Source organism: Vicia villosa, unplaced genomic scaffold, assembly GCF_029867415.1.
Source record: "Vicia villosa cultivar HV-30 ecotype Madison, WI unplaced genomic scaffold, Vvil1.0 ctg.000397F_1_1, whole genome shotgun sequence".
Classification (NCBI taxonomy): domain Eukaryota; kingdom Viridiplantae; phylum Streptophyta; class Magnoliopsida; order Fabales; family Fabaceae; genus Vicia; species Vicia villosa.
This window is the reverse complement of record NW_026705178.1, coordinates 706,502-717,709: the sequence shown is the minus strand read 5'-3', so window position 1 is coordinate 717,709 and position 11,208 is coordinate 706,502. Positions and strand designations below refer to the sequence as shown.

At 36.7% G+C, this 11,208-nt stretch overlaps 2 protein-coding genes across 2 annotated transcripts; one reads left to right on the top strand and one right to left on the bottom strand.

The window, feature by feature from the left end:
• Window positions 1–321: 321 nt before the first annotated feature.
• On the bottom strand, window positions 322–1,278 carry LOC131627730 (uncharacterized). The gene has a single exon (XM_058898586.1). The coding sequence runs from the start codon at window positions 1,276–1,278 to the stop codon at window positions 322–324; it is 957 nt and encodes a 318-aa protein (XP_058754569.1).
• Window positions 1,279–8,977: 7,699 nt separating this feature from the next.
• On the top strand, window positions 8,978–10,038 carry LOC131627729 (uncharacterized). Its single transcript, XM_058898585.1, has 2 exons — window positions 8,978–9,714; window positions 9,798–10,038. The coding sequence occupies exons 1-2, from the start codon at window positions 8,978–8,980 to the stop codon at window positions 10,036–10,038; spliced, it is 978 nt and encodes a 325-aa protein (XP_058754568.1).
• The last annotated feature ends 1,170 nt before the right edge of the window (window positions 10,039–11,208 follow it).

The window sequence follows — 11,208 nt, the reverse complement described above, 5'->3', positions numbered from 1 at the left end:
TCAAACCCACTCAATGACGAATAAATAAAAAAATAGAAAATCATTCCTAACAATTTTTTTTTCAATAAGCAATGATATAAGAAATCGCACTAGGGGTGCAACCCTTACAACGGGAACTCTATAAAGAGTTGAAACAGTTTAGGGGTAATTTGTACCAATCGTAAAAAATACTCCTAGTAGTAGAATCACTATTACATAACCATCTCCAAGAGAAGAACAAGATATTGGAGATGACCGTTTCAAAGCTAAAAGAAGCGTTATCAAAAATAATAGCATTTCTCATGGTCCAAATGCACCAAATTAGGGCTAACCAAATTGAATTTAGTTTACTCTAATGTTGGATTTCTTCGCCTTTTCTTGGATACAACCGAAGCTTTTGAACTCTTCCAAAGAGAACTCCAAGTCATTTCCCAACCAAGGGTAGATTTTCTCCCAAACCGTTTTTGTTATTTGACATTGGAAGAAGAGGTGTTCCGAAGATTCCGGGTGATAAGAGCAAAAAGGACAATCAAGAGAAGTAAGATTAATACCTCTATAAGCCAAAAGATCTTTTAGGGGAAGTCTTTTGATAAAGAATCTCCAAGAGAAAATTTTAACCTTTTTCGGTATATTTGCTTTCCACATGACATCCAACAATTTGATTGTATTAGATGGCCAAGCTATATCTTTAGAGTTGGACACCAAAGAAGACACGCTTGCTACCGAGAACACACCGTTAGAAGTTAGTTTCCAATGGAAATCATCATAGTCCACGGTATTCGGAGTAATTCTATCCAACAACACTTTTAGATCCCTCATGAGAAGAGAAATGGCCATGGAGGTGCCATTTGTGGGTTGATGAAGCAAATTCGGTCCCAAAGAGTCCAATCCATCAATACCCATGGGAACACCTAAATTCCAAGAGAAAACACCGTTATTCCAAGAAATGGCCTCACTAACCTTGCAAAGTTTATTGGTTGAAAGATCGAACAAAAGCGGAAAGGATTCGCGAAGAGTTTGATCACCCAACCAACTACTATGCCAAAAAAGAATGGTGTTGCCTTGCTTGAAGTCACATATTACCCAATCATTGAAGCCATCAACAGAATCCTCCTTTTTGAAGTCGTTAAGAATGATATCTTTCCACCAACTAGAATCGTCCCGGTTTAGAACTTCCCCACTAGATGCTAGCACTTTAAATTTTGGATTTCGATATCTCAAAAGTAGAAATCTACTCCAAATTGCATTATCCTCCTTCAAAATTCTCCACTTCCATTTGAGAAGAAGAGATTTATTCATATCGTCAACATCTCTAATACCTAACCCGCCTTTCTCCTTTAGTTTACAAACATTCTCCCACTTCACCCAATGAATGCTTGTTTTGTTCGCATTCCCGTTTCACAAGAAATTACTAAGAAGACCTCTAATCTCTTGAATAGTTTTGCTTGGAGCTTTAAAAAAAGAAAGAGTAAAAATTGGAATAGCATTAAGCACCGATCCAATAAGAGTCGCCCTTCCGCCTATGGATATGTTTCTCCCCTTCCAAGACGACAACCTTGACTTTATGTTAGCAACCACATCCTTCCACACTCTCCTCTTACTAGCACCTTCTCCAACCCAAATTCCAAGAAATTTGAAAGGAAATGAACCTTTTTTGCAAGAAAGGAAAGAGGTAGCCGATGTAGAAAGCCACTCTCCTATATGAATGCCAAAAACGTTACTTTTGTGAAAGTTGATTTTCTAATCGGAGACAAGTTCAAAGCCTCTTAACAACACTTTCATACTCCAAAGATTATCACATGTGGGTTCTTCTATGATTATGGTATCATCCGCAAATTGGAGTATATCCACAAAATCATCTTCTCCATATTTGAGCGGTTTAAAGTCCCCTACCTCCACCGATTTGTTCATGAGAGCGCTAAGGCCTTCCTTAGCTATGACAAAAAGAAAGGGAGAAATCGGATCACCTTGACGTAAACCTCTTTGAACTTTGAACTCTTTGGTGGCGCTTCCGTTTACCAACACGGACATGTGACTAGTGAAGATACAAGATTCCATCCATTTCAACCATCTCTTCCCGAACCCCATTCTTCCCATAATCCACCTAAGGTAATTCCATGAGATAGAGTCGTATGCCTTTTCAAAATCCACTTTAAGAAATAGACACCCTTTCTTCTTTATTTTAGCCCAATCAAGGATCTCGTTAACCATTAAAACCCCATCCATCATACTCCTACCCGGAACAAAGGCGGTTTGATTAGAAGAAACTAATTTATCCAACACACCTCTCATTCTAGCCGCTAGAATCTTTGAAAGGATCTTGTAAATGCTCCCCACTAAACTAATAGGGCGGTACTCGGACAAGTCTTGTGGATTTTTCTTTTTAGGGATAAGCGCTAGGAAGGAGGAGGTGATAGCTTTGACAAGCGTACCTTTAGCATGGAAGTCGTTGCAAAGCTTCATGAGGTCATCTTTAAGAAGAACCCAAAACCTTTTAAAGAATTCCAATGAGTAGCCGTCCGGGCCCGGACTTTTGTTCCCATCACACGACCAAATAGCGTCCTTAAATTCTTCTTCGAAAAAAGGTTTTTCTAAGTTCGAGGAATCTCCAAAAGATAAAGACTTCAAATTGATCCCTTGTGGCTCCGGTCTAAAGCACGCCTCTTCTTTAAAAAACCCTTCGAAGTGTTTGAAAATGAAATCTTTAATCTCCATGACCTCTTCCAATCTACCCCTCCTAGTCTCAATAACACATAAGGAGTTCCTTCTTCTTCTATCTTTTAGGGAATTGTGAAAGAAACGTGTGTTATCATCCCCTTCGGCGAGCCAAAGTTGTCTTGATTTAAGTCTAAGTAATCCTTCTTTTTTGTTTAGGTTTTCCCAAAAATCCTCCGCCACTTTCGACCTTTTGTTAACCACATCATCCGGAATGTTACCTGCAAAATGAGCAAACAAGTTATCTAAAGAGTTCATTTCTTTCGCATCTTTGTCAATTTTGAGGTCAATCCACCCAAAGACCGTTTTGTTCCACCAAGAGATCCGGCTTTTAAGAGTTTTCAACTTTTCAACCAAGCAATAGTCTCCTCTTCCTTTGACTACTATCTTTCTCCACTCCTCTTCCATAAAACTACCAAAATCGTCATGATTAATCCACAAGTTGTTGAACTTGAATGGCTTAGGACCCCAATCCTTTCTATTCTCTTTCAACCAAATGGGAGCATGGTCGGACACGTCCCTCTCACCTATGTGTTGCCATACGACCTTCCAATCTTCTACAAAACTCTCCGAAAGGAGGAATCTATCGAGCCTACTCATAGCCTTCCCGTTACTTTTGAACCAAGTGAACTTGCCGCCAATAGTGGGAAGGTCCACCAAATCCATTGCCTCTATGAACTCGTTAAAGAATCTTGATTCCCTACTATGACCACCATTAGTAACTCCAATTCTTTCATCTAATGAAGAAATAGAATTGAAGTCTCCACCAACGCACCAAGATCCGTCTAAGTTATTGTTCTTGAACTCGCAAATATTTTTCCAAGTCCTCCTTCTAGTAACTTTGTCACAAGAAGCGTAGACATTTACAAAGTAAATGAGTTTACCCTCCTTCTCCACGCATAGACCAAGATAACCATCGCCTCTAAAACTATAGTTTAGAGAAAATAAATCTTTTTTCCACATGGTAAGAATGCCTCCCGAAGCTTCATTAGCATCCAAAAAAGACCATTCAACATCAATATTTCTCCACATCTCTTTGACAACACTCAATCCTATTCCACTAAGTTTTGTTTCTTGGATGAAACAAATATCAACATCATCTTTTTGAATTAGAAATCTGACTCTCTTACACTTCGCCCGATTTCCACCACCACGCAAATTATACGACAGAATTATCATGGGGATACATGGATTTGGGTCCCCTTTGTCTCCTTCTCCCCTTTGTGGTCCCTTGACTCCATTATCTTCAAGCTTTTGATCGGGTCGAATTTGTCAGAAATGTTTGTGATTCCCAGCCTTGTTATAGAATTCCATAGTCCCTCCGAAGCATGATTGTTCGCACCGTATGTTCCTCTGTTGTTGCAGTTTCGTATATCGGAGCTAGAGATGGATTCACAAGATAGAGGAAGACCTCCCGAGAGGTAGTTCTTCTTGACAAAAAGCTTTTTTTTGTGGTTGGAATGAAGTTCAGAACTCTGAGGTGTTTCCAAATCTTGCTGATTCCTGCGCTGGATAGGGTGAGAGAAATCCAAGACTTTTTCTCCTAAGTCCAGCACCTCCCTGATTTTTTTCCTAGTTTTTTTTGAATTTTTCACCTTTTGGCACTATTCATCAAATCATAGATTATGTTTATTCCTACTACTTGCTCCTTTCTTCTTAATTATGGGGTTCTTTTTCTTCAACAGAAAGGAAAAATGATTTTTGGGCATGTTAGAGGAGTTGAGATTGTTAGGCGAATTGAAAGACTTTGAGACGTAGGAGTTTCTGCCCGAAGTCTCCTCATTTTCTTCATGTATCTTGTTGACTTTGCTGGGTCCTACCGAATTTGCCACATCACACTTTGGAAATCCTGCTATAATATTGTTGACTTGGTCCTTAGGACAAGTGGCTTCCGTCACCAATAGCAAGTGGTCCCCATCTGGATAATCTTTTTTGAAACTTCCTGTTTTAATAAACGTATTGCATTCAATTACTAAACCTGTTGGGCCCACCTTTTCCACCCCTTCAAAATCTTCTCTCCTCGAATCCTTTTTTGCAGTACTCTCGGCAACGGCGCTGCAAGAGATCAAGGAAATAGGGTCTGAGGTTATCGCTTTTCCAGAAAGTGCATCGAGGTTATCCGCAGATGAGTCTTCGCAATTAATGCCTTTGTACAAATCCATCTGTTTTCCTGACCTGTCCCCTTCAAACTTTTGTGCCGCTGACAAACCGTCAACATCGCCTGCTTTGTGGTGTTTCGCTTCCCGAGACGGGTTAGGTTTGGATCCGGAGAAGGCAGGCGGTGGCCGCGGCTGATGATGAGACCGCGACGGTCTGGGGCTGAGAACTGCGTGATGGCAAGAGTAATCGGCGCTAAAGGTGGTTCCCGGTGAAGAAACCGTGTCTTCTTCGTCTAAAGAAGAGCTATATGGCCATGGAGGTTCGTCCGAGTCCTCCTTGTGCAGAGAGAATTCCTCAATGATAAGTAAGTTGTACCAAATCCCATCTATGCTAACTTTCACTCTATTTCTGATTTGGTCCACTAAATCTGTGTATATCATAAGATTTAGAACATCCAGTCTGTTAGGTTTTTGACTAATGCTTTGGGGGTTTACAACTTTGCCGATGTCAGCCAATAAAGAATCGATGAATCTCTCGTTCCTAACGAAATAGGGTATGCCAAAGATAGATATCCAAGCTACTATCGCGCACTCCGCGTTCGATTTTCTCCATTCTCTGACTTCTTTGAACCAATGATTCTTCCAGTCGCCTCCGTCTTTAATAGGGTCTCCAGATCTCCATCTATATTCTCCTCCAACAGACATAAGTTAGGGCCCAGAGCTGTTGCAGAAATTGTGAAAATACCCTCTTCCAGAAGACTTTTAGCTATGCAGTAGGCTTGTCCTGGACTTCTGGTAACGCCCACTTTGGCTTTAACATATCTGTTTTTTTCTATCTCTGATGAACAATAGAAAAGAGATTTACAAGCTTCTGTGTTTGCTGCAGGATTCGTGGCGTTTACCCCTTTAGTGGCTTTCACAAAAGTTCTTGATGGGCCAGAACCGCCCAGCGTCACGGCCTAACAATTAAATAAATGGTGTCAAAAATGGTTAGTGAAGGAAGAATGCAACTCAAATTAGTCAAAAAAAATCGCACAAGTGTTTGGTTCTCTATAGATATGAGAAACGATGAAAGGAAGAGAGAAAAGAAAAGTTTGACACATAATCCCCACAATTTATTTTAAAATCTAATAATTCAGATTCATTATCATATTCTCACATAAAAATGTTATTCTCATATGTGTTATCCTATCAACTAATCACATTTAAGTTTTAAAATTATTTTGATCATATGACAAATTGTTGATCTTTTATCGAATTTTTTTGTTTTTCCGGAAAAAAACTCGATTTTTTCGTTTTTCTGACAAAAAAACTCGACATTTTTTGTTTTACGGAAAATAACTCGACTTTTTTCGTTTTTCGAAAAAAACTCGATTTTTTCGTTTTTTCTGAAAAAACTAAATTTTTTCGTTTTCCCAAAAAAAAAAACTCGATTTTTTACATTTTTCCAAAAAAAAAACTCGACTTTTTTAATTTTTCTAACAAAAAACTCGACTTTTTTCGTTTTTCGGGAAAATAACTCGACTTTTTCCGTTTTTCGAAAAAAACTCGATTTTTCATTTTTTGAAAAAAAAACTCGACTTTTTTCGTTTCTTTGAAAAAAAAAACTTGATTTTTTCGTTTTCCCCAAAAAAACTCGACTTTTTTCATTTCTCCGAAAAAAATTCGATTTTTTCGTTTCCCCCAAAAAAACTCGATATTTTTGTTTTTCCGAAAAAAAAAACTCGACTTTATTGTGTTTTCGGAAAAACCTGATTTTTTTTCGTTTTTCGGGAAAAAACTCAATTTTTTTTCGTTTTTCTGAAAAAACTCGATTTTTTTGTGTTTCCAAAAAAACTACGATTTTTCGTCTTTCCGAAAAAACACGATTTTTCGTTTATTTGAAAAAACTAACTTTTTTTTCCGTTTTTCGTAAAAACACAATTTTTTCATTTTTTCAGAAAAAACTCAATTTTTTCAATTTTATGAAGAAACTCGATTTTTTGTATTTTCATATTTTATTAAAAAATAATTTAAACCATTTAAAGTATAAAATAAAAATAATCCATTGGATTATCAAAATGTGTTGGATGGATTGGATTCATCCATGTATATAATTGGATGGATTTAATCCATCCATTATGTTATTTTTTTATTTGGTGGTTGGATTGGATGGATTTTTTGGTGGATGGATTTTAATTTAATGGATTCAATTGCCACCCCTAGTTGATACGGGTAGCCATCTTTTCACTTTTCAATGAAAATCAACAAATAGTTAGGGACTATTTATAGAGACAAGCAGGAATATAGTAGTTATGGAAATCAATTAAACAAAAGGTTAAATGAGCACACAATTGCAATTTTTAGATTTGTTTTAAGAAGATATACAAAACGTTTAACAAAACACAACTAAATAGAGTGAGTGGATAGAGTGAGTGGAGTTTCCATTTGTGTCTAGTAAGACAAAAGGGGTGATAGTTATTTCTAATGAAAAAACAAAACTAAGTGAATGACTGTTTTAGAAACTTTAGTTTTTGAGTCTATGAAGAAACACAAGAATTGGAATAGTACCTCAGCCGTTCATGGATTATTGATCTAATGGTTATTATAACATACATCTCATTGACAAAGGACTTGTGTAATTTCATGACAATGACAAAGAATGACACTACCTTATTGAATTATTGATGAAATCAAACCCACTCAATGACGAATAAATAAATAAAAAATTAGAAAATCATTCCTAACAATTAAATAAATGGTGTCAAAAATGGTTAGTGAAGGAAGAATGCAACTCAAATTAGTCAAAAATGGTTAGTGATGAAATTAATTAATAGTTTTATTGAACATTAAATCCATTAAAAAATATTTGGTATAGTACATTTTTGGAAGGGACATTAGAATCAACAACACTTGATGTATTTACTTTTTTCCAAAAAAAAAAAAAATTGATGTATTTGAATTTTTATGCATTTGGTTTAATACATGAATTAAATATACAATTTGTTGTTGATTCAATTGTCTTTTATAAATGGATTAGAGAGATTGTAATTTTTTGTTGAATTAAAAAAATTTATACATATGTATGATGTGCATGTGTGCATATGATGTGATGTGTCATTAATTTGGTAAATAATAATACTTAGTTTTGTCTTTCCATTAAAAATAACTATCACCCCTTTTGTCTTACTAGACACAAATGGAAACTCTACTCACTCTATTTAGTTTTGTGTTTTATTAAACGCTTTTGAGATATCTTCTTAAAACAGATCTAAAAATTGCTTTCTCTTCTGAGTTATCTCTCTTTTTCATTATCTTATGATTCAAGCCATGAAACATTGCTCTCTTCGCGTATTTTTTATCATTGCAATTCTTGTAATTTATTATAAGTGATGTTCTAAAATGACAAAATGATGAAAGTGAGTAAATGCTAATAAATGCATTTAATAAAGTCCCACATTGGAAGATTCACTCACTTTCAAAGTCTTTATAAAGAGTTAATACCATTAACTCAACAAAAGGACAAAAGAGGATAAAGTGTCACATTGACAAATATGGTGGTCCCAAGCATTATGCCACTTGTCCCAATGCTACAACCACTCGCGGGGGCGTAGAGGCACCGGCTCCGACTCCGGCTCCGGGGGCGTAGAGGCACTAGTGGCGGCTTGTAGACGTTGCATCGGAGCGACCGGGCTATTCGCGACGTTAATGAGGCGGCTCCGACGGGCGACGACCGGCCTTCGGCCGGTTGTTACATTTTGCTCAGTGTCCGTGATTTGAATTTTGAATCGGAAAGGTGGCAACTGTTCATGAAATCATGCAGAAGTGAAACCATACAAATGGTGCATGAACCAGTGTAAGTGCAACAATCATATCTTTTGAAAATATATTGTTTCATTAAGGGTCGCAACCTTTGAAACCAATATTTTCATGGCCTATATAAGATGATTCCGCATTAGGAAATCACATCACAAAATCCGAAAATCCTCTGAATAATTCCAGATCGTTCTTCACTGCATTCGAGTTTTCGCTGGTCTTGCGCAAACTCGATAAGGCTGAATTATCCTGGGTATTTCTGCATCGAAACTCTAACACGTTCGAGAGTGCTTGAAATACTTTAAGGAAAGTGATTCCATTCACGATTTCAGCCTCGGTCCTCTCGATTGAAACATAAAATTTCTAACAATCTTAAAGTATATCAAACCATGGCCACTGACGCTTCTGTTTCAAGCATCAAAATCATGAACCAGGACCTTGTGAAACTAGATCGTTTTGATGGAACAAACTTTACCTGTTGGCAAGACAAAATGACTTTTCTCCTAACTACTCTGAAAATTCAATATGTCTTGGATCCTGACTTGGAGGAAATTCCACAACCAACTGCGAATGACACCGATGAAATCAAAAAGGAGAGAAAGAAACGTAAGGAAGATGAATTGTTATGTCGTGGACATATTCTGAACACATTGTCCGATCGTCTCTATGATCTCTACACTGATACCGCATCTGCAAAGGAAATCTGGAAAGCACTTGAATTCAAATTTAAGGCCGAAGAAGAAGGTACGAAAAAGTTCTTAATATCTAAATACTTTGACTTTAAAATGTTGGATTCCAAGCCTATTCTTGCACAAGTACACGAGTTACAGGTTCTCGTGAATAAAATAAAGGCCGTAAAAATTGATGTTCCTGAAGCTTTTCAAGTTGGTGCAATCATATCAAAATTGCCACCTTCATGGAAAGTATACAGAAAGAAATTGATGCATAGTTCTGAGGATCTCTCATTGGAGAAACTTCATAAACACCTTCGAATCGAGGAAGAAACGAAGGATCGTGAAAAGACCGAGTCCGCTGGATTTGCAAAGGAAAATACTGTTGCTGCAAAGGGAAAGAAAAAATATGATGGCACAAAAAACTATCTTGGTCCAAAGAAAGATTTTAACAGGTTCAAAAACTCTGCGGATAAAAAGATACAAAAAATGGATGTTATGCATGTGGCAAACCTGGACATTATGCTCGAGATTGCAGGCACAACAAGCCCAAAACTGAGGTTAATGTTGTTCATGTCAATGACGACATAATCGCTACTGTAAGTGAAATTATGGCCATCAAAGGAAAAGTCCAAGGATGGTGGTATGACACATGTGCAACTGTACATGTATCTTATGATAAAGCGGCATTCAAAACCTATACCAAAGTCAATGATGGACAGGAAGTGAAAATGGGAAATGAAGTGCGATCAAGAGTCGTTGGAACAGGATCCGTCTAACTCAACTTCACCTATAGAAAGAAAGTCACTCTTGTCAATGTTCTTCATGTTCCCGACATGAATAGAAACCTTGTTAGTGGGGACTTGTTGGGAAAACCGGGCATTAAATCTGTATATGAATCGGGCAAGTTAATATTGACCCGTAATGGTATATTTGTAGGAAAAGGATATTCCGCTGAAGGAATGATCAAACTTTGTACTACCAACAATATTATTAATGAAATTTCTAATTCTGCTTATATGCTTGAATCCATTTCATTATGGCACTCTAGATTAGCACGTATTGATATTAGTACTATGAATGGACTAATTAAATCTGGGTTGATATCATGTAACATTCATGATTTCGGAAAATGCAAAATATGTGTTAAGTCTAAAATGATTAAGAAACCTTTCAAAAGTGTTGAAAGAAAAATAAATGTTTTTGATCTTGTGCACTCTGACTTGTGTGAATTCAATGGAATATTGACCCGTGGGGGAAATTGTTATTTTATAACATTTATCGATGATTGTTCTAGGTTCACACATGTATACCTCTTAAAGCATAAAGATGATGCCTTTAATGCTTTTAAAACTTATAAAGCGAAAGTCAAAAATCAATTAAGTACTACCATAAACGTACTTAGAAGTGATAGAGGTGGTGAATACTTCTCGGCAGAATTTGATGCATATTGTGAAGAATATGGCATAATACATGAATGTTCTACGCCTCGCACACCACAACAAAATGGCATGGCCAAAAGAAAAAATAGAACATATCAAGAAATGATGAATGCTATGTTAATGCATTCAGAGTTGCCATTTAATTTGTGGAGTGAAGCATTATTATCCGCATGTCACATAATGAATAGAATTCCATTAAAAACAACTGGAATTTCTCCATATGAAAAATGGAAAGGAAGATCACCAAATATTGATTATTTTAGAGTGTGGGGGTGTGTGGCATATTACAAAAATATGGGTCCCAAAAGAACAAAATTAAGTCCTCGAGGGATCAGATGTTCCTTCATAGGATATGCACAAAATAGCAAAGCATATAGACTTTTAAATTTAGAGTATAATGTAATTTTCGAATCTAGAGATGTGGAATTCTTCGAAAATCTTATCACAAAGAATAAGGAACCAGAGAATCCCACGATCAAAGAGTTTTGTGAAAATGATTCGACGCGG

Excerpts from the sequence above, each read along its gene's own strand:
- LOC131627730 (XM_058898586.1), bottom strand. The coding sequence starts at position 1,278 with ATGAATAAATCTCTTCTTCTCAAATGGAAGTGGAGAATTTTGAAGGAG.
- LOC131627729 (XM_058898585.1), top strand. The coding sequence starts at position 8,978 with ATGGCCACTGACGCTTCTGTTTCAAGCATCAAAATCATGAACCAGGAC. Across the intron at positions 9,715-9,797 it reads CCAAAGAAAGATTTTAACAG|GCACAACAAGCCCAAAACTG; the intron begins GTTCAAAAACTC and ends TCGAGATTGCAG.